Source organism: Hippocampus comes, unplaced genomic scaffold (genome assembly GCF_001891065.2).
Source record: "Hippocampus comes isolate QL1 unplaced genomic scaffold, H_comes_QL1_v1.1 scaffold378, whole genome shotgun sequence".
In the NCBI taxonomy this organism is placed as follows: domain Eukaryota; kingdom Metazoa; phylum Chordata; class Actinopteri; order Syngnathiformes; family Syngnathidae; genus Hippocampus; species Hippocampus comes.
In genome coordinates, this window is record NW_017806061.1 from 188008 (window position 1) to 212980 (window position 24973).

General features: G+C 53.3%; 4 protein-coding genes across 4 annotated transcripts in view; 3 read left to right on the top strand and 1 right to left on the bottom strand.

The window, feature by feature from the left end:
* LOC109529758 (zinc finger protein Xfin-like) overlaps positions 1–5783 on the top strand; it is a 17670-nt gene extending 11887 nt beyond the window's left edge. The window contains exons 8-10 of the mRNA XM_019893189.1: positions 1129–1650; positions 3695–3767; positions 4577–5783. Coding sequence (XP_019748748.1) covers positions 1129–1650; positions 3695–3767; positions 4577–5658 — 1677 coding nt within the window. The 3' untranslated portion in view covers positions 5659–5783. The remainder of the gene's footprint in view (positions 1–1128; positions 1651–3694; positions 3768–4576) is intronic.
* On the bottom strand, positions 88–3328 carry LOC109529781 (gastrula zinc finger protein XlCGF8.2DB-like). The gene is made up of 2 exons (XM_019893222.1): positions 2693–3328; positions 88–1984 (listed from the first exon to the last, which is right to left on the bottom strand). The coding sequence occupies exons 1-2, from the start codon at positions 2709–2711 to the stop codon at positions 1017–1019; spliced, it is 987 nt and encodes a 328-aa protein (XP_019748781.1). The 5' UTR covers positions 2712–3328; the 3' UTR covers positions 88–1016.
* Positions 5784–9598: 3815 nt separating the features above from the next.
* LOC109529748 (mucin-5AC) lies at positions 9599–15984 on the top strand. Its single transcript, XM_019893179.1, has 14 exons — positions 9599–9688; positions 9875–10148; positions 10725–10839; positions 11212–11296; positions 11366–11478; positions 11599–11815; positions 11952–12058; positions 12138–12289; positions 13141–13279; positions 13501–13614; positions 14129–14308; positions 14622–14873; positions 15430–15586; positions 15666–15984. Exons 1-14 carry the CDS (start codon positions 9607–9609, stop codon positions 15806–15808), a joined length of 2130 nt encoding a protein of 709 aa, XP_019748738.1. The 5' UTR covers positions 9599–9606; the 3' UTR covers positions 15809–15984.
* Positions 15985–23071: 7087 nt separating this feature from the next.
* LOC109529749 (intestinal mucin-like protein) lies at positions 23072–24597 on the top strand. The gene is made up of 4 exons (XM_019893180.1): positions 23072–23270; positions 23584–23623; positions 23710–23830; positions 24317–24597. The coding sequence occupies exons 1-4, from the start codon at positions 23178–23180 to the stop codon at positions 24495–24497; spliced, it is 435 nt and encodes a 144-aa protein (XP_019748739.1). The 5' UTR covers positions 23072–23177; the 3' UTR covers positions 24498–24597.
* The last annotated feature ends 376 nt before the right edge of the window (positions 24598–24973 follow it).

Here is a 24973-nt window from a genome sequence, read left to right on the forward strand (position 1 = left end):
TATATATATTTTTTTTGGTTTAAAAAAATCCGCGATGCACTGAATCCATCATAAACGAACCGCGAAGTAGCGAGGGATCACTGTATGTGATTTGAGCATTGAGCTGAAGTTAGGGCGGACTGCAATACGAGTTTTGTTCCACATGGAATACCGCGACAGTGTATTTGTGTTCCAGGTCGTACGCGAGCCTGCAAGAAGAGCTCAGCGACAACAAGGCGCAATTGCATTTTGGACTTGACGAGCGAGGCGATTGCGCTCAACTGCCCGCCGTCCACTTTCTGGACGAAGCGCGAGTTTTGTGGGCAAAGCTTTCCCCTTTGGAGGCTGAGCTGGGCGGGATTTCCAGGGCCATGTCCTCCTTCAAGCTCAATGGCCCACGGACACCGTTGGAGCCCCGACTTTGCTTTGACTCCGAGTTTGCCTTTCAGCTCGTTTCAATTGAGCCATCCTGCCCGCCCCCTAGTGGCGATTGCCACGTCAGACTTTTCCAAGGTCCTCTTTCAGCAACAGCACCAAGATGCTGCGCATTGGGCAGATGCTCAAAAACAGGCACGTGAGCCAGGAACTCACCCTTGTGCGACGCCCATTAGAGTCGCCAACCGAAGAATTTGACCTGCAATATTTTGAAGCGTTCACTTCAACTAAAGTGTGACGGCAACGAAAACGCCAACAAATCTGCGGCTCGATCCCTTCGACTCTCACACCGAGCAGGATCTGCACACTTCTTAAGGACTCCGCCAACTGCATATTAAGCCCCCCCCAACACACACACAAAAAGTCAAAGACATAAAACCAAGCAGCTCAATCGCAGCTTTTTGCAACTTGAAAAAGTCGCTGCGTTGTCGTGGTGGTGGTTATTGAATCCGATTCCTTGTTCAAGCCCGATCTTGGAAACAATCTGCGCCGCGGTCGTAGAGACTTAGCGCCCAGTGATTTTTCCGTCGAAAAAAGCGCCACGGCGCGCATAGACGCAAAGGGGGCCGAAAAGTGGCACGGCTTCATCTGCGGCTGCTCTCCTAGGGCGCACATTTGTGCTTGTTCAGCTGGTACTTGTGTGTGAAGCGTTGCCGACAAAGCTGACAAGCGAAGGGTTTCTCTCCCGTGTGTTTCCTGGCGTGCTTCGCCAAGTTGCCCTTCTGGGAGAAGGTGCGCCCGCAAACGGAGCAGGAGAAGGGTTTCTCCACGGCATGCGTGCTCCTGTGCGTGGCCAAGCTGCCCTTTTGGGAGAATCGCTTGCCGCAGATGGAGCAGGGGAAGGGTTTCTCTCCGCTGTGCGTCCTCATGTGTCTCATCAGATGTCCCTTCTGGGAGAATTTTTGCGCGCAGACGGAGCAGGGGAAGGGCTTTTCGCCCGTGTGCGTCCGCATGTGTCTCAAAAGCGCCGAACGCAGGCTGAAGCTGGTCTCGCAGGCGGCGCAGGAGAAGGTTTTCTCGCCGGTGTGGGTGTGCGCGTGCGTGGCCAAGTTGCCTTTGCGGGAGAAGCTTTCGCCGCAAACCGAGCACGTGAAGGGTTTCTCTCCCGTGTGCGTGCTGGCGTGTTTCATCAGGTTGCCCTTTTCGGAGAATCTTTTGCCGCACAGCGGGCAGGGGAACGGCTTCTCTCCCGTGTGCGTCCTCACGTGGAGCTTCAAGTTGCTCTTCCTGGGGAAGGCTTTGCCGCAAAACGGACACCCGAAGCTTTTCTGCCCCGCGTGACTTTGCAACGTGGCCGCGCCCGCAAAGCCGCTTTTGCCTCGCCACCTTGATGTGTCCCGCCGCGGCGGGTCGGCTCGCCTCGGCTCCGCCGGGACCTTCTCCTCACCTCGGCACCGGTGAGCGCGGTCGCCGCCGCCGTCGTCGTGTTCCTCCTTCACAACCACGCGAATCACCGGCAAGTCGGCCGCCTCCTGACCAATGTCCACTTCCTCCTCTTCCACTTTAACGCCGGGCCGCTCCTCCTCCGATCCGGAGCTGCACTCCCGCCGGTCGTCTTCTTCACCGACGTCTGCACGACACAAGACGGCATCTGTTGAGGACTCGCAAACCCGAACCCGCGTTGGCTCCAGACTCACTTTTTTCAATGATATTTTGAACTCTCGCAAAATACTGGTTCGTGGCAGGTGAAAAGGAGAGACGACCAAACAACACGCGGTTTTGGATGACAGCGGATCGGTGTGTGTGCCCTCAGGTGACTGAGCGGCAGGTGCACTTTGTGCCATGTCAAACTGCTCTCGTGGGATTTAGACGCTTGGTGTGAAAAAACAAAACAAAAGATATTTCTCATCCAAGCATTGCAAACCTCTGGTCATTCGTCACAATTTCTCCCCCCCCCCAAAAAAAAAAAGATCCAGACGGACGAAAAAGATGGACTAAAATGGTACGTTTCTTGAACATATGTATTCACGTTCACATTTCCTCTTTTTCGGTTTCTTGAAACCGACGAGGAGCACACAGAGGCCGAGTACGGGACTGCCAAACTCGCGAGGGAGGCGACGTGCCAGCAGCCCGACAGAAATACATATTTGCGACGGTGTGTGTCACTTAAAAAAAACAAACAAAAAAACTAAGAAATGCCATTCGCAGGCGTGCTCAGTCCCAACAAACGTCACATCGTGGTGAGCCGCACTTTTTTCACTGGATTCGTTCTTTTTTTTAATTGATGCTTTTAGTTCCTCGAGGGGAAAAGGTGCCAAACTTTGCGAATAGCACGAACCTGCTGCGTGAGAGTCCATGTGAGCTCGCGGTCGTGTTCTTTTCTTCCCGCTGGCGCTAAGCGAGCGTACTTTTCGCCCGCGACGACCGCGATGTTTTCACATCGCCCTCGCCCCACCGACGGGGTGCCTCGGCGCGTGCTGCTACCCGGCTCCTCCTCTCTTTGTGCGCGGCCGACAAACTAAGCGAGCGGCAGAAGCTTGAAAGGGCGTCCCGTCGAGGCGACGTCGTGATCAGCTGCGACAGAAGTTGCACCGAACCAATCAGAAACGAGGCGACCGAAAGGCAATCGTCGCGCGTTTCGAATCGCGCCGACTTGGGCCGTTAGCTAGCGCTCTCCGGAAGCGGAAGTGACGCGCCGGGCGGAAAATCCGCCAGCTCCACTTGGACGTACGACCAAACATAAACGCGAGCGTCCTTTGGTGTTCGGCTTTCATCGAGTCACGCGCGTTCAAGTAGTCTAAGGATAGAGAACGGAACAAATGAGTGATGACTCCTGAAATCTACCGTTGAGCGCGTAACCCGTCTGAATAACAGAGGAACACAACCACCAACGAACCAAATAAACCAAACAATCGCCCCTGTCGCGCTACTGCACACACTCGCTGTCTACGTGGGGGGTGTGGGGGGGGTCCCGCCTCCTTTCCTCGTTGATATATATAAATTTTTGTTTTTGGGGCGGTTAAGACAAAACTTTAATCATGTGTTTTGACCCTCATAGGACGCCTTCGAGTCATCCAAGATGGCGGCCAGCGAGCATGCGCAGTGTTGATTTGCAACCGTAAAACGTCGATGCTCTTCGATTCGCGAGCAGTTTGCGTCGACGTGTTCATTTGGTTCGCACTTTTGCTGCTACGGTTCGGTTTTGTCGAGTGGTCGTCGTTGACGTGGCCAAAAACAAATCAGCTTGCTCGGCTTGTTAGTCGCCGTTGCCAACAAAGGGGCGGAAGCGGCGAAGCGAAGCGTTGCCTCTCGGGCTGGCCGCGAGCGTGTTTCTTGGAAGGGAACAGAGAACGGGGGGGAACTTTGCGGAACCACGGAGGAAAAGCCGACCCCCATGGATGCGCGCACGGCAGGTCGGTTCACTTCTCGAACATCTCCGTCACTTTCAATATTCAATTTAGCTTCATATCTCCTTTCTTTCATCAAGTTCGCCCCCGCCCCCTTCTCGAAACATCATGTCACCTTCAGTGACGATGGGGGAAAAAAAAAAACTGCCCGTGGTGGAGCTCACGAGCGCTCCATATTTGTGTTCCGAAACGGAGTCCAAGACAACTTCTTCCGCCATTGTGACTTAGGCGAAAGCCCTCGGCTACGTTCGCATTTTCCAAAGCATAAACCACCGCTTGCGAGTTCGAAAGAGACGTCGAACCCTTCATTGATTTGGAATATTTCACCGGGCAGGGAGTCATTCGTCACTCTGCGGAGAGTCTTGTTCCCATGGCGACGCCGAGACCCGAGTCGGAAAAAAAACGCAGTCGGGGGTCGCTCGAATTTTCGGGCTCGCCCAAATCACCCAATAATATCGACGGCGGGGTACCACTGGCGTCATCAAATACAAATCAGACAAGTTGGACAAAATATCAGGGCTCTTTTTCGAACGGGTGATTCCATCGCTGACTCGCAATTATGCGACATTGCGTGCAATCATCATTGAGTGATGTTTTGACCTTGTGCCTTGCGCCTCAGGTCCGCGGACCGGACGCCACCGGGAGTGACCTGTCTACCGTCCATGACTTCGCATCATTTGTTTGTGTTGCGAATGACTGCTTTCATTTTCTTCTCTTGTTGTATTCTTGTTGTCTGATGTGATTTGTAAAGTGCGTCGTTCTGGCTGCGGCCGTTGTCACTCAAGTTGCGTTCGATTCCTTTGCGCTGTGTCCAGCAGATTTCCGGCAGCCAGAAGGTGTCCCCCGTCAGGGAGAGGAAGAGGAGGAGCCGGCGCCCCGCCGCTTTAAAGAGGAAGAGGAAGAAGTGGACGTGAGCACGCCGAGGGCGCGGCGGCCACAAGGTGCTCACGACGAGGAGGCGGACACGTGCGACTTTCCGGTGATCAGGGTGGTCGTGAAAAGCGACGACGAAGACGCGCCGGCGGAAAGCTCGCCGGGCGAGTCGGCGAATGGGCAGGACGGCGTGCGGTGTTCCCAGTGCGACAAAAGGTTCGCCTACAAGTCGGATCTGAAGACGCACGTGCGAAGTCACACGGGAGAAAAACTATTCGGCTGCTCGCTGTGCACAAAAAGCTTCACCCAGAAGGGCACGCTGACCATCCACATGAGGAAACACACCGGAGAGAAGCCTTACCCGTGTCCGGCGTGCGACATGGCTTTCCGAGATCGCTCGACGATGGTCAAACACACGCAAACGCACACGGGGGAGAAGTCCTTTGCTTGCGCCGTTTGCGCTCAGAGCTTCGCCAGAAAGAGTAACCTGAAGGAACACGCCAAGACGCACAGCGGCGAGAAGCCTTTCGCCTGCTCCGTCTGCGCCAAAGGCTTTGCTAAAAATATCAACTTGAAAGCTCACATGCGAATCCACACCGGAGAAAAGCCCTTCTCGTGCTCGCTGTGCGGCGTGACCTTTCGCTTCCGGTCGTCGTTGATCCCGCACATGAGGACGCACACGGGCGAGAACTTCACCTGTTCCTTTTGCGGTAAAATCTTCTCCCGGATGATGAGCCTGCTGGAGCACACCCGCATACACACGGGCGAGAAGCCCTTCTCGTGCTCCGTGTGCAACATGACCTTTCGGCTGCAGTCCACCGTCGCCAACCACATGAAAACGCACAGCGCGGAGAAACCCTTTGCTTGCTCCGTGTGCCACTCCCGTTTCACGCTCCAAGCCACCATGTCGAGGCACATGAGAACGCATACGGGGGAGAAACCCTTCCGATGTCACACCTGCGGCGACAACTTTGCTTATAAGTATCAGCTCAACAAGCACCGATGCGCCGGGGAGAAGATTTGACCCTGCGGGAAGCAGATTCATCTCCAACTCGCAGCGCCTCGTCGGACGTCTTGTGCGTGACGTCCAATCCAAAGTTTCAAGTGCGACAGAACTGCTGCGCCCCCCCCTCCCCTCCCCTCCGCCCCGTGCAAAATCCATTTGCAAAAGAAACGCGTCGCTCCCCTCGTGGCCGGCGCGTCTTTGTGCGGCGACGCCAGCGGGCCCGCTGGGATCCTTCTTACAACGGACAGCTGCTTCTTGGCTTCTGATGAATGCAAAGGGCTGCCGGTCGCACTCAGACTTCTCAAATGCGGAAAATGACCTTCCGTCGCATCCTCGTCCGATGTCGTTCAGCAAGAATCGAATCCGCTGATGTGAAGACACTGATCTTGGCAATGACGGTGACAAAACGAGGAGAAAACAGATCACGTGCGACATTTTTACTTCTTCAAAACTCATTTCATGCCAAGGTGAAACGACCTTTGCAAAAACCATATCACCGGCTGCCAAAACGTCAGATCACGTTATGGATGGGGTGTTTTTTTTTCGTTTTTTTTTTTTTTTTACCATATTAGCCCGAATACAAGACGGCCCTGATTATAAGACGACCCCGTCTTTTTCAAGGCTCAAGTTTGAAAAGACTTTTTGAACACCAAATACATTTTTATACAGAAAATAATGACAGTACATCTGAAACAAATGATTCTAACAATTTAATGGAGAGAAAAAGCATGTTATTTTGACTCTTTCAAATCTTAATAGCTGAACATTTAAAGATGTAAACTAAAGTGCAATCACATTCGTAAATGAATGGCTTCTGGTTTTTGAAACGTAAATGACATCATAACTTCTCAGCTGCCGGTTAACCTGGCCGATCTTCGACCCACTTTTCTCCAGTTTGTCGCTACGTTTCTCCATTTTCTGTTGTCTTTTCTATTATTTTCTTCTCTTTCTTACCGCTATTTATTTTTCTTTTTCGTACTACCGCTATTTTTATTTTTATTCTTCGCGACGGGTTCGCTTTGGCCTGGGCAGTCAAGTTCAGCATTCGCTTCAATGGTATCTGGCGCCATCTAGCGTCGTGAATGGGTATAATGTCTAGACCCCGAATATAAGACGACCCCCTCTTTTTCAGTCTTATTTCGATGCAAAAAACACCGTCTTATATTCGGGCCAATACGGTAATAATAAAGGGATTTGCATAGGTCCAAAACGTCAAATCACATTTTGGAAAGGGGTGTTTTTTTTAATGTAGATATAATAATAAGAATAATAATAATAATAAAGGCATTTGCATAGGTCCAAAACATAACATCACGTTATGGGTGGGGTGATTTTTATTGATACATTTTTTAAACGTATCGAGCAGCTCCTCAGTCAGTCTCGAGGCTTTGGGAATGATTTCCGCCTGAAAACTCAGCACTAGATGGCAGGGGTGGCTTTGAGCAGGTCTCGCTCCGCACGTCACGTGGGTGGCTGCCCGTTGAATGAGCCGCGTGGCGAGGTGCCGCGCGACGGCGATGTGCTGCCGTCAACCTGGCTCGAGTTCACGCTTCATGCAAAGTTCACGCATCGGTGCGGTGTTTACCTTGCAATAAACTCTCATTTTGCAATCAAAGTGCCCTTTTTTTTTTTTTTTTTTTTTTATGTTAAGTTGTGATTTAGTCGGAAAGCGCCGCTTGGATATCTCAGGTATCACAAATGCAAAAAAAAAAAAAACCAAACCCAAATAGCATCAAAGTGAACGTTTGGCTTGATGGATCCGTTCACAAAAAGCTCTTTTCTCTGACTTTTTCAATCGAAGCCGTTGCTTCTTTCGCAATGAATCCATCTCCTGCTCCGTGTGCGGCAAAAGGTTCTCGCAGAAGGCCTACTTGACGGAACACCGGGCGGCGCACGGCGGGCAAAAAGCCCTCTCCTGCCCCGCCTGCGAGTCCAAGAACAGTTTCCGTTCGGCTTTGGCGCGCCACATGAAGACCGCACGGCGGGCGGGAAAGAGCAACGGGGCCTCCTTTGTAAAGGAGGCTAAAAAGCTGAGAGACGTCGGTTGAACGATGACTGTCGACTTTTTGTTGTTATTGGGTTGCTGTCAGCAGAAGAATTTCTTGGGGCTCTCGGTCCGAGTTCTTTGTCGGCCGACGTAAGACACCTGGCGAGAACGCAGATTTTTGGGCAATGGACCAAATTTGGGCTCCGCCCCAAAATGCGCCACATTCACGACTCACAAAAAGTTCGGGATATTGTTGATTTATCTGATTGATATTCTTGACTGTTGGGCCCACCGCCTCGCTCGCTGCTTTCCAGATCTGAAGGTTGTCAATGCGGCCGCATATTGATCAGGTGCCATATCCTGCTGGCACGCGCGCTGCTGTTTGTCGGGCTTAAGAAAACAAAAGCGGGCGGCGGTGACGCGGCGCCTCGGGGCAAGGCGGGGGCGGGCCGCTCTCCTTCTCCTTCCTTTGATGTGTTTGCCGCTATTGCTGCTGTTGACTGAGGGAAATGCGAGCGGCTCATGTGACGGCGGCATGTCACCTCGTCAACGTGATGAGCCCATCGAGTCCGGGGCAAAAGTCCCCGAGTGGGGTCGCTTTGCTCCTTCACTCTTCTGGCCGGCAAGTCGCTCTCGCGTGGCTTTCGCCTCTCGGTGCGCGAGACCCGGACGGTCATCCAAAGCCTTTCTACCTCCGAATCGTTGGGTTCCGGCGACGCCGCCGGCTGTCAACGGCGGCAAATGGCAAGGCCGTCAAACAGTCCTCGATAGCATTTCAACTCCTTCACTTCGGAACGCAAAGGCCAAAACGGTGGATGGATTCAGGGGCAATGACTCGCAATTTCTTTTGTCCCGAAGGCTCCGAACGAACAAAAGCAGCCGGTTGAGGAAAAAAAAGATGCAAAGTTGAATTTCTTTGCAGCCCGTCGTTCCATTCTCAAAGTGAGCCCCAAATGCCATGTGTGGCGGAGTTCATGATGGAAGGCGCCGCGTTTCCCACATTCTGTGGATTTGTGAAATACTCGGTGATTTCATTTGTCGCCATTTTGACCAAGATCGCAAAATCTGACGTTTGTCTCGAAGAAGTCACGACCATCAGCAAGCGTTCCACGTCTGCCCTCAAAATCGGCATCGCGGCACCGACGAGAGCTTCCGGCGGCGAGGTGTGCCGCGGGAACGGAAGAGTGTATTTTGTGACGGAGATCTCCGAACGAGCGCCACCTTTCACGGTGGCTCCGACGACGAGTCCAAAGTTGGCCCAAAGCGAACGACTTGACCCGGCCCGATGGCTGCTCGCTTCGGCTTGAATCGAGTCCCGACTCTGACTCAAAGTGGAGCAAGAATTGGGCTAACTTGGGTCTATCGCCGAGTGATGCAATCGCGATTCCCCACCCCCCATCCGCCGCGACCCTGTCCGCAGAGTTTCGGATACGCGGCGGCGAAAATGGACGGATGGAAAAAGCAGGAGGAGCTCTTTGCGTACTTGGCACATTGCCCGGCGCAAGCCGCTATTGACTTGTGATGAATGGAAACCAAATTCAAGAAGCTCATTTCAACCGCACGCCCTCCCTCTGGGCCTTGGACTGGAAAGGGAACGGCGGCCCGCGTGTGGCCCACATGTGGCCCACGTGTGGCCCGCATGTGGCCCGCGTGTGGCCCGCATGTGGCCCGCGTGTGGCCCGCATGTGGCCGTCGGTGGCGGCAAAGGAGTTAGCCGCCGACCAATCTGGAGACGGCGCGGAAGGCAGCAAGACGTTATTTGGGGCCGGCCCTAAACGAGAGGCAAAGTGCAGCGCGTGGAGAGCAAGACAAACATGGCACGGAGTTGATGAATTGCTAATGGCCTCCTGTTGACTCAGGGCGCGCACACACACGCAGGTGCGCGAGCGCTCGGGGGAGGTCTGAGGCGAGGGGCCGTATAAAGGCGGGCCCGTTGCGCACCGCGCTCCTCACGCTCATCGGCGACCGCTCACGGCGACATGGGTTCCGGCACCGCCTTTCGGACGGCCGCCGCTTTGTTGCTGCTCCTGGCGCCGCTCTCCGGCTGCCGCGCCGACGCAGGTGCGACCATCAAATTGACCCATTTTGGACTTCTCATATCTGTTTTCAGAGTGATGTGATGAGCTCGCGCCTGTCCAAGCGCGGGCCAGTCCAGTCCGCGGTCGGTTCCATTTGTGTGGACCGGCGACCGGTCCGGCGTTGCCAATTTGCCCATTGATGGCTTCTCTCTGTTTTCCCTCCGCCAAGTGAACGCTTCGCCGTCCGCGGCCGGGGTGTGCTCCTCGTGGGGGCGCTCCCACTGGCGCACGGCCGACGGCGCCTTCTTCCGCCTGCCGTCGTCGTGCAACCACCGAGCGGTCGGCGACTGCGACGGCGACGGCTACGAAAGCTTCGACGTGCAGGTGAGACGCCGGGCGGCCCGCGGCGCCGGCGCCGACGCCATCCAGGCGGTGCTGGTCAGGTTGGACGCCGACGTGCTGGAGCTGCGGCCGCACGGCGCCGTGCGAGTCAATGGGAAAAGGTGAGCGGACGTTTGCTTTTTATTTGCTTGATTTGTTTTTGAACGTCAATCAAAAGTTTTCTCTGGAATGAGTCAAAGCTTTTTTTAATTTTGTCTCTGTGGTGACGGCGGGTACCGCCACCCTCTACCAGTGCCCGATCCCTTCAAACAAGGGTGTTCTGCGCCCGATACCGAAACCCGATATCAGTCCGCCCCCATCCCGATCGACTACGGCGTCTTACGAATTGTCACGGCGGCGCGAAGGCTCCTTTTTCAACCGCAGCCGCCCTTTCGACGCGACGGTGGACGGATCGTTTGCGTTGGCGAGCGATCAGCGTCACGCTTTGAGGGCAAAAGGTGCCGCAGAAGTTGAGCCGCGATTGATCGATTGGAGTCAGAAGAGGCCATAACGGAGCTGGCCAGAAGGGAGGCGAAAGAAACTGAAACCCAAAGAGAGGCCAAAGGCTTGAGCTTGAAAGACATTTTGAAACGGCAGCCACGTCGGAGCCATCCGGGAGAGTCAGCACGCAACGCAGAGCAGAGCGCCACCTTGTGTGAGACCTTGACGGCTTTTTTTTTTTGTCTGTGTGCGCGCAGCGTGTCACTTCCTGTGGTGGAGCCGGGCCTGGTGATCGAGAACGCTTCGGCAGGCCTCCTGGTCCGGTCCAGATTCGGAATCCAACTGGTCTGGAACCTCGAAGACGCCCTGAGCGTACGCACGCACGCACGCACGCACGCACGCATGATCATGAGATGGCATTTGGCGATGCGCTTGAAAGTGAACGACAAGATGTGCTTTCGTGCGCATTTGAAGATCCTCTTCCAAAGTGCACTGGGCCAGCTCTCTTCAATTGCGCTTCGACAGTCAACCTCACTGAAGAAAAAAAAAATAACGAAACCAAACAATCAACCATCCGGTTACGGGACCGGAATGAGGTCAGGCTCCAAAAATCGCCCCAAACGACTCGATCCGTGTCCATGAGGCAATTCAAGGAAGCGAGGCTTGAATGTCATCGATCCGGCCAATCGCTTTCCATCGAGGGGGCGAAAAGATGCGCCGGTGATGCGCTCGCGTGTGTTTCAGATCGAGATGGACGGCAAATACGAGGGCTCGCTCTGCGGCCTCTGCGGGAACTTTGACGGAATCGACAACGAGTTTGCCAAAGACGGTGAGTGAGCCACACGAAAGGCGAGTTGGCGAATGGCCGGCGTTGACGTGGCGTGCGCCCGGCGCGCAGGAGCGCCGCTTTCCGTCGCCGAATACGCCGCCCGGCACAAAGTCGGCGGACCGGCGGAGACGTGCGACGAAGCCGGAGACGAGCCCGCCCCGCGGCCCGACTGCGGCCACGAGGTCAGCGCTCCCTTTGTCCGAGTCGCGCCGCTTCAAGGGCGACGCGAGCGGCCGCTCGGCGGTCGAGGCGCGGCGCCCGCCCCCGGTGAGTGACGGGCCGCTGTCCGCTGCGCTTCGCAGGAGTTGTGCGCACGGCTCTTTTCGGGCGCGGCCTTCAGCGGCTGTCGGAACCTCGTGGACGCCGACGCTTTGGCCCGAGCGTGCAGGTCCGACGTCTGCGCATGCGGCGAGGATCGGCCGGCCCCGACGGCCCTGTGCCAAAGCGCGTCCGAGCTCTCGCGACAGTGCGTGCGCGCCGGAGGAACGCCGGGCGCGTGGAGGAACGCCACCTTCTGCCGTGAGTCGCTCCGACCAGACCACCTTGACAGGGCAACATTTTGGGATCGGGCCGGCGCGATATTTGCCAATTGGCGTTTCTTCCTTGTGATGGCATTTTCCCTATTTCTGACATATTGCGGTGTTTTGGGGGGCAGCCCACGAGTGCCCGGCCCCAAAGGTCTACGTGGACTGTCTGGCGGCCCCGCCGGGCACCACCGGGACCGAATGTGAGAGCAGCTGCGCCACCCTGGACACGGCATGCGTAAGTGCGCGCTGGCGCACGTCCACGCTGCGCAAACGACGGCAATCCCCCCGCCCACCCGCCGGTTTCCAAATGACAGATCAGCCACGGCTGCGTGTCGGGGTGCGCCTGTCCCGACGGTCTGGTGTCGGACGGGCTCGGGGGCTGCATCGAGGCCGGCGGATGCCCCTGCGTCCACAACGGCCAGACCTACCGGCCCGGACATGTCCTCCAGGTGGACTGCAACACCTGGTGGGTTCATTTTGAACTCTCATTTTTGCTCCCCCCCCCCCCAAAAAAAAAAATAAACTTGCAGAAAAGAAAAAGAAATCGCCAACCAGAAAAACAAAAAAACAAGCCAAGAATGTTGGACGTCATGTATGTTACTGCCCCCTGGTGGACAACAATTCGCATTTGACTCAAAGTTGTCACCGGACTGCTGGATTTGTGCTTGGAGCCCCGGTGCCCGATCTTTTGGTCTCTTTTCGAGACATTTTGGTCTCATCACTGCCCCGAACATGAACGAAACCGAAAACTAGATACAATGACAAGACGGGAGTTTGTCAACGGGAAATCAGCGCCTACCTTGCGTGTTTTGAGAGGCGCTTATAAATGAAATGTATTATTATTATTATTATTACCTTCGCGGGAGACCTGACGCACTTTCCTCGCGCGTTAAGTGCACAAACGGCGAACGATCGACGCCGGCGTGTACCGTTGGAAAATGCTGGCGCTGGCGCTGCAGGGTCCCATTCTTCGGTGAATTGCAGGTCGAACAAACGTGGGATAAGAGGTGACCAAATTCAAGAAGATCCATCGCCACAGGTCTGATCGCTAACCACTTCCCATGATGCCGATCACGAGCCACCGGCACACACACACACACACACACACACACACACACACACACACACACACACACACACATATTTTTCACGGTTGGCTTGGGACCAGTCCGCGGACTACCGGTAGACCGCCAACGACTGGTTAGGCTGCAACATGATTGTCTTTGGTGTGTGTGTATGTGTGTGTGTGTGTGTGTGTGTACATGATTGTCTTTGGTGTGTGTGTGTGTGTGCGTGTGTGTGTGTCCGCGCACGCAGCACCTGCGCAGGCAGAAAGTTCACCTGCACCAGCAATGTGTGCGATGCTGTGTGCGCCATCTATGGCAACGGACATCTCATCACCTTTGACGACAAGAGGATTGACTTTCCGGGACAGTGTGAACACACGCTCGTGCAGGTAACACAACACGCGCTCGGGCATGGAACGCACGTGATGCAAGCAACAAAAAAAAAAACATCCACACACGAACTCGCCAAACGCACGTTCACACACAACAGTCCCGTCCGTCAACACGCGTCCAAACTCCCGAGAGACACTCGTACAGGAAACACAATACACACTAAGGCGTGTGTGTGTGTGTGTGTGTGTGTGTGTGTGTGTGTGTGTGTGTGTGTCAGGACTACTGCGGAGACAACGAGACGGAGGGAAGTTTCCGGATTGTCAGCAGGAACGTTGCATGCGGAAGCTCGGCAACCACATCCTGCTCCAAGATGGTGAAGATCTTTGTCCAGGTCGGCAAACACTTACTTATTACTTTCTCTGAAATGAACCTGCAAGCACACAAGTGCAGGACCCCCCCCCCCCCACCCCCCCCCCCCCCGGTTTTGATTTTGGATTTTATTCACTAACATTCAGTGCCACTTTTCTTGTCGCAGTTCGGATTTCATCCACAAGAAAAGGATCTGTGTTCAACGTGTTCTTCAAAGACACTAATCGCCACCCAAAAATAAATCAAATAAATAAGTTCCACCAAGTGCACTTTCAATCCCATTTCAATTGCGGTGCGCTTTAAATGTATCCATTCACCCCCCCCCCATTTCTATTTGAATCACGTTTGATCAACGCGTTCATTCACGCACACGTTGATGAAAGTAGGCTGCAAAGTACATTTTCACGGCGGCTTGAAAAATCATAAGAAAAGCTTTATTTGGCCCACAATGGAGAGATTTGCAAAATTTGCAAGTACACTTCCAGGAGCCTCGACGTCCGGTACGCTTTGGACGATGATTCTCCCAACGCCAACAGGACGATGAAGAATACCACCTGAGGGAGGAGAAGTTCCACGTCATCCGGAGCCGGCGCCGGCTTTTTCCGGCTCAGGTGCGCCAGATGGGCATCTACACGGTGGTCACCATTGAACCGGGAGTCGTCGTCATGTGGGACAAGAAGACCTCCGTCTTCATCAAACTGGCGCCACGCTATCAGGTCAGACTCATTTTAGCTTCGTTGACATGAAGTCCGCTTGGATCAAATGAAATCCGATTGCATCGGATCAGGTCAGGTTATGTTGGATGAAATGAGATGAGGTTACGTTGGATGAGGTTAGCTCGGCAATCCAACATTCAGACGTGTATGCGGAAAAAGAGGATCATTTCGAAATTTGGAGTAGAGCAGACTGAGTGCATGTTGACCAGTCGCATTTGAACGACGAACGTAAGATTGCCGTCTCCTTGCCGTGACGCAATCAGGAATCCCGGTTGTCCGAGAGAAAAACGGCGTGGTTGCTGTCCCTCCCCAGGGCAAGGTGTGCGGTCTGTGCGGCAACTATGACGGAAACATTCGCAACGACCTGGCCAAGCGTTCCGGAGAGAGCGTCGCCGACGCGCTGGAGTTCGCGAGCGGCTGGACGGCCTCGGAGTCCGACTGCCCCGCCGCCGCACGCCTCGGCTCGCTGTCGGACCCGTGCGGCAACAACCGCTACCGTGCGGAGTGGGCGGAGAGGCGGTGCGGCGTCATCATCGGGCCCACCTTCCAGGCCTGCCACTCACGGGTAACTGGAACCAAAGTCGCAATTGAAGACAGAACCTGACAGGAGATCCCGCAACCTTTTCCGCATCGCCATTCCTCATACATGGACGGTTCGGCGTGCATCTTGCCAACAATCCCGTCATCCTCCAATTTCTTTAAATAGGTCTGACAGGCCGCTTTCCCAATGGATTTCTGACCGGCTTTGTACACGTTCCATAGTCAGTTGATCAACACTCGCCAGGACCTCGCTTCGGGAAAACGATTACTTGGTGGAATTTAGGAAATAGAAATAATTTGTTCACGCTCGATTGATTGGATTTTCTTGGATGACGAAAATATTTTGTTTGGGATTTTTCAAAATTACTTACCCAGTTGATGATGAAAAAGAAAGACAGCGGCCAGGGTTTGACTTGGAGACAACGATGATTTGTCAAATTTACAAAAGAGAATGTTTTTCATGCTTTATTTCATGTATTTTGTCTCCTTACCTTCGTGGTGACATCAAACTGTTTCATTTGGGATATTCCGAAATGACTTCACAGATGGCCGTGAAGGAAGAGAATTACGTTCTGTTCCAGGTGGATCCCGGTCCGTACTACGACGCGTGTGTGCGTGACGCGTGCGCGTGCGACAGCAGCGGCGACAGCGAGTGCGTGTGCACGGCGGTGGCGGCCTACTCCAAGGCTTGCAGTGAGGCCGGAGCTTGCGTACGATGGCGGAGGCCCCAATTCTGCCGTAAGTCCTGCGGCAAGCTCTCAATCAAGCCGTCGGTCAGTCGCGAGCTCATCCGCTGATGCGACGTGTTCCACCGCAGCCATCTTTTGCGACTACTACAACGCCCCCGGGGGCTGCGAGTGGCACTACAAGTCGTGTGGAGCTGACTGCATGAAGACTTGCAGGAATCCTTCGGGGAGTTGTTCGCAGCTCATCAGCGGCCTAGAAGGTACACACGTTTGACCGGAACGAATCTGGTGATTCGGGTCCACGCAAGTGTTGTGTTGCGGTCCACGGGAATGTGGTGGTCACCCCAGGAAGCGAGTGTTGTCTTGTTTCAGGATGCTACCCAGAGTGTCCTCTCAGTCGTCCGTACTTTGACGAGGACAACATGACGTGTGTATCGTGGGAACGCTGCGGTTGCTATGACAACCGGAACGCCCACTACGACGCGGGAGAGGCGGTTCCTGCTGAGAATTGTCACACTTGGTATACCTCACCACCATATGTTGCATCGACTAGGGCTTCTCAAACTTTTTGTGTCCAAAGGAACCCTGGTAGGAGAGAATTTTTTCCCCTTAACCTCCTCACAGTCCTAATGCCAATGAACATAACATGTGCATGTCTAAATGCCATGGGAGCAATAATTGCTGGTTATTCTGTGGACCTCAAACCCCGCCGGGTCTGGGTGGGGACCCAAGTTTGAGAACCTCTAAAAGAGACGCGCTTTTGATGCTGTGTTAACCACGATCTAATGTTTCTTAAAGCTTGTGTACAGCATCTGGAATAGAGTGTAGCTACACCAGAAGCAGTGAGTAGCTGAAGCGACGGTGCGTAATTGGAATGTTCATTCCTTCCAGTGAATGTGTGATATTTCCCGAATGTCAGGGTGTATGTGCTTCGTCAACGGCAAAACATACACGTATGGCGCCACCATCTACAACACGACGGATGGGCTCGGAAACTGCATCGCAGCGACATGCGGACCCAACGGGACTGTGAGCCGCGAGGTTTATCCATGTTTCACAATCGTCGGCCCGACACCGCACACCTCGCCGCTCAACTTCAGCACATTGGGAATGACGACAGATGGTATGAACAACGGTTGATAGTTGAATGTTGATAACGAGTCACAATGTTGACAATCTGATTGTTTTACAGGTGTTACTTTGACACCTACAACTGCAAAGTTAACCACGGACCGAACCACACATGATGAAAAATCAACAGGAAAACATGAAAAAACAGTTGGAACAATAGGGCAAGTTGGCATCCCTTCCACAGATGTCGGGAAAACTCCATCCACTGGAACGGATTTGACAACAACTACCGGATCCAAGGGACCAACCTCCCAACAGTCTGTGGTGACCACAACTACCAACAAACCCGGAGAAACAACGGCGGCAGAGGGAACAACCGTTCAGCGTGAAAAAACACCCGGAGGAACCCCTGGGCCAACGACCACATCTACGACAGTTGTTGGTGAAATGACATCAGCGACACAATACACGAGAGCAACATCCCAACCCTATTTTAGGACCACGACTATTAATGTTCCAACAACAAGCAAGGGGGGAACTACTGTTCGACCCAGAGAAATACCTACAAATGGGAAAACAACTGGACGAGGTGAGACAACGGGACCTGGATTCACCACTGGTCCAACAACCACCTCAACCACCATTGTGGGGAAACCTCCATCCACTGGACCAGATTTTACAACAACTAACGAACTCAAAGGCCCAACCTCCCAACAGTCTGTGGTTACCACAACTACCAACAGACCCAGCGAAACAACCACGGCAGAGGGAACCACAGTGAGGAGTAATACAACACCAGGAGCCACCGCTGGGCCAATGACGACGTCTACAAAAGTTGTTGGTGAAACGCCAACTGCAATACAATACACAGGCTTAACATCCCAACCTTATTTTAGTACCACGACTAACAATGTGCCAACAACACCCAAGGGGGGAGCTACTGCTCGACGCGGCGAAACATCTACAAGTGAGGAAACAACTGGACGAGGTGTGACAACGAGACCTGGATTCACCACTGGTCCAACAACCACCTCAACCACCGTTGTAGGGCAAACTCCATCGACTGGACCACATTTTACAACAATTACCGGATTCAAAGGACCAACCTCCCAACAGTCTGTGGTTACCACAACTACCACCAGACCCGGACAAACAACCGCAGCAGAGGGAACCTCAGTCAAGAGTGAAACAACACCAGGAGTCACCACTGGGCCAGCGACCACGTCTATGACAGTTGGTGAAACGACAAAAACGACACAATACACAGGAGCAACATCCCAACCCGATTTTCGTACCTCGACGATAAATGTTCCAACAATACCCAGGGGGGGAACTACTACTCGACGTGGAGAAAAAACTACCAGTCCAACAACTGGACAAGGTGAGACAATGAGACCTAGATTCACCACTGGCCCAACCAGCGTTGTAGGGAAAACTCCATCCACTGGATCAGATTTTACCACAAAAACTGCCAAATCCAAAGGACCGACCTCCCAACAGTCTGTGGTTACCACAACTACCACCAGACCTGGAGAAACAACCGTGACACAGGGAACCACATTCAAGAGTAAAACAACACCAGGAGTCACCGCTGGGCCAGTGACCACGTCTTCGGCAAGTGTTGGTGAAACAACAACAGCGACACAATACACAGGTGCAACATCCCAACCCTATTTTAGTACCACGGCTATTAATGTTCCAACAAGCAAGGGGGGAACTTCTGCTCAATCCAGAGAAACAACTCCAAGTGAGAAAACAACTGGACGAGGTGAGACAATGAGACCTGGATTCACCACTGGTCCAACAACCACCTCAACCACCACTGTGGGGAAACCTCCATCCACTGGACCAGATTTAACCACAAAAACTGCCAAATCCAAAGTCCCAACCTCCCAACAGTCTGTGGTGACCACGCCTACCAAAAGACCCGGAGAAACAACCACGGCAGAGGGAACCACAGTGAAGAGTAAAACAACACCCAGAGTCACCGCTGGGCCAATGACCACATCTACTACAGTTGTTGGTGAAACGACAAAAACGACTCAATACACGGGAGCAACATCCCAACCCTATTTTCGTACCTCGACGATAAATATTCCAACAACACCCAAGGGGGGAACTACTGCTCGACGCAGAGAAACAACGACAAGTGAAGAAACAACTGGACGAGGTGAGACAACTATATCTGGATTCACCACTGGCCAAACCACCACTTCAACCACCATTGTCGGGAAAACTCCATCCACTGGACCAGACTTTACCACAAAAACTGCCAAATCCAAAGGTCCAACCTCCCATCACTCTGCGGTTACCACAACTACCAACAGACCTGGAGAAACAACCAGGGCAGAGGGAACCACAGTCAAGAGTGAAACAACACCCAGAGTCACCGCTGGGCCAGCGACAACATCTACGACAGTTGTTGGTGAAACGACAACAGCGACACGAAACACGGGAGCAACATCCCAACCATATTTTAGTACCACGGCTGTCAATGTTCCAACACCAACGAAGGGCGAAACTACCGCTCGACGCGGAGAAACAACTAAAAGTGAGAAAACAAATGGACGAGGTGAGACGAGACCTGGATTCACCACTGGTCCAACCACCACCTCAACCACTGGACCACATTTTACAACTACCGGATCCAAAGAACCAACCTCCCAACAGTCAGTGGTAACCAGAACTACCAACAGACCTGGAGAAACAACCACAGCAGACGGAACCACAGTTAAGAGTGAAACTACACCCAGAGTCACCGCTGGGCCAGCGACCACGTCTATGACAGTTGTTGGTGAAACAACAGCAACACAATACACAGGCACAACATCCCAACCCTATTTTCGTACCTCGACGATAAATGTTACAACAACACCCAAGGGGGGAACTACTGCTCGACGCGGTGTAACAACTACGAGTGAGGAAACAACTGGACGAGGTGAGACAACGAGACCTGGATTTCGCACTGACCCAACCAGCACCTCAACCACCGTTGTAGGGAAAACTCAATCCACTGGACCAGATTTTACCACAAAAACTGCCAAATCCAAAGGCCCTACTTCCCAACACTCTGTGGTTCCCACAACTACCAACAGACCTGGAGAAACAACCATGGCTGAGGGAACCACAGTCAAGAGCAAAACAACACCCAGTGTCACCGCTGGGCCAGCGACCACGTCTTCGACAAGTGTTGGTGAAACAACAACAGCGACACAATACACAGGCGCAACATCCCAACCCTATTTTAGTACCACGACTAACAATGTGCCAACAACACCCAAGGGGGGAGCTACTGCTCAACGCAGAGAAACAACTACAAGTGAGGAAACAACTGGACGAGGTGAGACAACGAGATCTGGATTCAGCACTAGCCCAACCACCACCTCAACCACCGTTGAAGGGAAAACTCCATCCACTGGACCAGATTTTACAACAACTACTGATACCAAAGGACCAACCTCCCAACAGTCTGTGGTTACCACAACTACCACCAGACCTGGAGAAACAACCGTGACAGAGGGAACCACATTCAAGAGTAAAACAACACCCAGAGTCACCTCTGGGCCAACGACCACATCTACGACAGATGTTGGTGAAACGACGAGAGCAGCACAATACACGGGAGCAACATCCCAACCCGATTTCAGGACCACGGCTATCAATGTTCCAACACCAAACAAGGGCGAAACTACTGCTCGACGCAGAGAAACAACTAAAAGTGAGAAAACAACTGGACGAGGTGAGACAACGAGACCTGGATTCACCACTGGTCCAACAACCACCGTTGTAGGGAAAACTCCATCCACTGGACCACATTTTACAACAACGACCGGATCCAAAGGACCAACCTCCCAACAGTCTGTGGTTATCACAACTACCACCAGACCCGGAGAAACAACCGCAGCAGAGGGAACCACAGTCAAGAGTGAAACAACACCAGGAGTCACCGCTGGGCCAGCGACCACGGCTATGACAGTTGTTGGTGAAACGACAAAAACGACACAATACACAGGCGCAACATCCCAACCCTATTTTCGTACCTCGACGATAAATGTTCCACCAACACCCAAGGGGGGAGCTACTGCTCAACACAAGAAAACAACTAAAAGTGAGGAAACAACTGGACGAGGTGAGACAACGAGACCTGGATTCAACACTGGCCCAACCACCACCTCAACCACCGTTGAAGGGAAAACTCCATCCACTGGACCACATTTTACAACTACCGGATCCAAAGAACCAACCTCCCAACAGTCTGTGGTTCCCACAACTACCAACAGACCCGGAAAAACAACCATGGCTGAGGGAACCACAGTCAAGAGCAAAACAACACCCAGTGTCACCGCTGGGCCAGCGACCACGTCTTCGACAAGTGTTGGTGAAACAACAACAGCGACACAATACACAGGCGCAACATCCCAACCCGATTTTAGTACCACGGCTATCAATGTTCCAACACCAACCAAGGGCGAAACTACTGCTCAACGCAGAGAAACAACTACAAGTGAGGAAACAACTGGACGAGGTGAGACAATGAGACCTGGATTCACCACTGGTCCAACAACCACCTCCACCACCGTTGTGGGGAAACCTCCATCCACTGGACCAGATTTTACCACAAAAACTGCCAAATCCAAAGTGCCAACCTCCCAACACTCTGTGGTTCCCACAACTACCAACAGACCTGGAGAAACAACCACGGCAGAGGGAACCACCATCAAGAGTAAAACAATCCCCAGAGTCACTGCTGCACCAGCAATCATGTCTCAGAAAGTTGTTGGTGAAACAACAGCGACACAATACACAGGCACAACATCCCAACCCTATTTTAGAACCATGACTGTCAATCTTCCAACACCAATCAAGGGCGAAACTACTGCTCGACCCAGAGAAACGACTACAAGTGAGAAAACAACTGGACGAGGTGAGACAACTAGACCTGGATTCACCACTGGTCCAACAACCACCTCAACCACCATTGTGGGGAAACCTCCATCCACTGGACCAGATTTTACCACAAAAACTGCCAAATCCAAAGCCCAACCTCCCAACACTCTGTGGTTACCACAACTACCAACAGACCCGGAAAAACAACCACGGCAGAGGGAACCACAGTGAAGAGTAAAACAACACCCAGAGTCACCGCTGGGCCAATGACCACATCTACTACAGTTGTTGGTGAAACGACAAAAACGACTCAATACACGGGAGCAACATCCCAACCCTATTTTCGTACCTCGATGATAAATGTTCCAACAACACCCAAGGGGGAAACTACTGCTCGACGCGGTGAGATGAGACCTGGATTCACCACTGACCCAACCACCACCTCAACCACCGTTGAAGGGAAAACTCCATCCACTGGACCAGATTTTACAACAACTACCGAATCCAAAGGACCAACCCCCCAACAGTCTGTGGTTACCACAACTACCACCAGACATGGAGAAACAACCGTGACAGAGGGAACCACATTCAAGAGTAAAACAACACCCAGAGTCACCTCTGGGCCAACGACCACATCTACTACAGCTGTTGGTGAAACAATAAAAGCGACACAATACATGGGAGCCGCATCCCAACCTTTTCATAGTACCACCAGAACACCCTCAACCACTGAGGGTGTTTTCCTTGGAGAACCACAAACAACTGTTGTGATTACAAATCCTTCAGTCGTAGACACCACTGATTTGACTCCAACGCATGTTCTTGGGACCACAATTATCAGACCCATAACACAAACCCTTGCCGGCACTGAGACTGTGTTCACAAGTCCAACAAGCACGACCAGGCGAGACAGGAACACAGCCTCCACCTCTTCTCTCCCAGTCAACCCAACGTTGTGTTCCTGTTTTTTCAACGGGACTACGTACCGTCCTGGTAGGTCACCCTGCCTTTGCAGTGGTACCTTGACTTCCGGGTTTATCGAGGCTTCCGAAATGCCCGTGCTCAAGCGAAGTGAAAACGCAGTGGCTGTTTACTGAACGGGGCCCGGGCTCGTGCAGGGCTCCCACTGGGCGGGGCTCCTTTACAGCAGCACACAAATAGAACATGACGTGCGCGCCTGCGTGACTTTTGAATCACTGATTATATCTCATAGCAGTTGATTTCTTAACATTCTCCTTTTGAAAGTTTTATCACATTCACATGTATATTGTGCACTCGAGTCCTCTTTAAAAACAAAGGAAACATGCAACAAGTCAAGGTACCGCCATCGCTTCAATGTGGATAAAATGCAACATTCCCAACAAGCTTGAGATGTTCATTTTTGTGCCTTTGCAGGTGAATTTGTGTACAACGCGAGCGACGGTTTTGGCTGGTGTTTTGTGGCGTATTGCAACGCATCCTGTCAAGTGGAGACACGACCCGGGCTCTGCCCGGCGCTCGCCCCCGACACCACCGGCTGCGTCGTGTTCACTCCCGACAACGCTTCGCACGTCGTAGAGGTGACACGAATACGCGCACACAAAGCGACGACACGAGCACAAGGACACCGCCGTCATGTGTGGGCGTGTGTTTGTTTGGCACGCGTGCAGGTGGACAGCACGTGGGTGTGGCCCGGCGACGCCTGTATGACGTTCACGTGCCAGCGTGTCAACGGGCACCTGCACACCAAGGAGACCAAGACCACCTGCCCCCCTTTCAACCCGCTGGACTGCCGACCCGTAAGTCACAACCACCCCCACCCTGCCGAACGCCGCCACACCGTTTCATCGTTTGATTCAGTCATTTCAGTAGTCCCAATTCAAGCAAGCGCGGGGAACGACGAGGCAAGGAAAAATAATCCAAATAAAGTTTTGCTCCAGTTCCGCAACCGACTCAGAATGGATTCATTCTGCACTCCTTCACTGACCCCAAAGCAAAAACCGATGGGTCAAACTCGCGACGCGAGAAGGCGACGGCGTCGCGGGGCTTCGTTTTCAGTGCCATCTTTGCGAACAAGCGAATCGCTCATGATCATTAAGCTTCACGTTGCAGGGCAGCGAGACCACCGACGTCAACGGCTGCTGTCGACGTTGTAAGTTTTCCTCTTTTTTTTTTTTTTTTTAACCGTGAAGTGGTCGTGGCGTCAGCCACCGATGTAATGCAATGCACTTGTTTTAGGTGAGCTGCGCAACGTGTGCCAAGTGCGGACGCGAGCCACCGTCTTGGAGGTGAACGGCTGTCGCAGCGCCGGACCCGTCAACGTCACTTCCTGCGCCGGGCAATGCGAGAGCTCGTCCACGTGAGTTGCCGCCGGCGCTGCGGGTTGGGCTCGTTTACAACGACGGTTCGATCGAGGCCGAGATGACGGCCTGACGTGGCCGAACGCGATCAGGCCGGGCAATAAATCGTCAACAATTGCACGATCGGAGATTGACGGCCACACAGCTGGCTGTCGAGCCCCGCCCGCGGCCCCAAAAACGTTCCGAGTTCAAAGCCCCGATTTTTCGGGGTTGTTGAAAATGAACTTTTGGAATTTCTGAAAACACCCCGTCCCATAGTTGGCCGAAAAAGGGCAGGCAATTCTCTCAACTCATTCACTCCCAAAGACGTTTTTCAACATCTTTTCAGACTTGGTCTAGAATTGACTGGTACTGAAGGAGTTAATTGGCAAGCCGATTCAGGAAAAAGTGATGTGGTCAAGAAAGTCCTTTCTTTTTGGGGCCGGCGAAGAACTGCACTCCCGCCATCGTTTCTAATGCGATTTGGGCCAACCGTCAAATTGCAGGTACTACGCGGCCGCCGACGCCATGACTCGCCGGTGCCAGTGCTGCAGAGAGAGCGCCACCAGCCGGCGGCCGGTGGAGCTGACCTGCCCCGACGGATCCAGGCTGCGGCACAGCGCCATCGTGGTGGAAGCGTGTCGCTGCGGCGCCGCGGCCTGCCTCGAGGAGCTGCCAGGACCGTGAGCCGGCCGGCGCTCCCGCTCGGTCTTCCTGCCAATTCCCGCTTCGGAAAACATTTGGGCAATAAACGCATCGAGAAATGACTCCGTGGATGCGGTTTCAAGACTCGTTTTTGTCTTCCTGTCACGAGACGACAATATGGGACGATACAATGCAACTTGAGTTCTGTCGCGCGCGTCACAACAGCTGCGGCTGGAACGATGCGTTTCACAAATAGAACAAGAATACAACAAGAAGGTGAAAGCGGTCAATCGCAACACAAACGAATCATGCGCGGTAAACCACCAAACGCTGGCCGTCTCTCATCGGGTCAAAATCCAAAGAATAAAGATGCGAGCGAGTTTTGAAAATGGACGGGGACGGGTGGGGCCCGCCTAACATGTCACGGAAGGTCATTCCAGAGGGAAGCGACGGAGAAGACTCCGTCCCCTCCGAAGCTCCGCCGGCGGCGTCCGGCACGTGCGCCGGGCGGGTGCTCC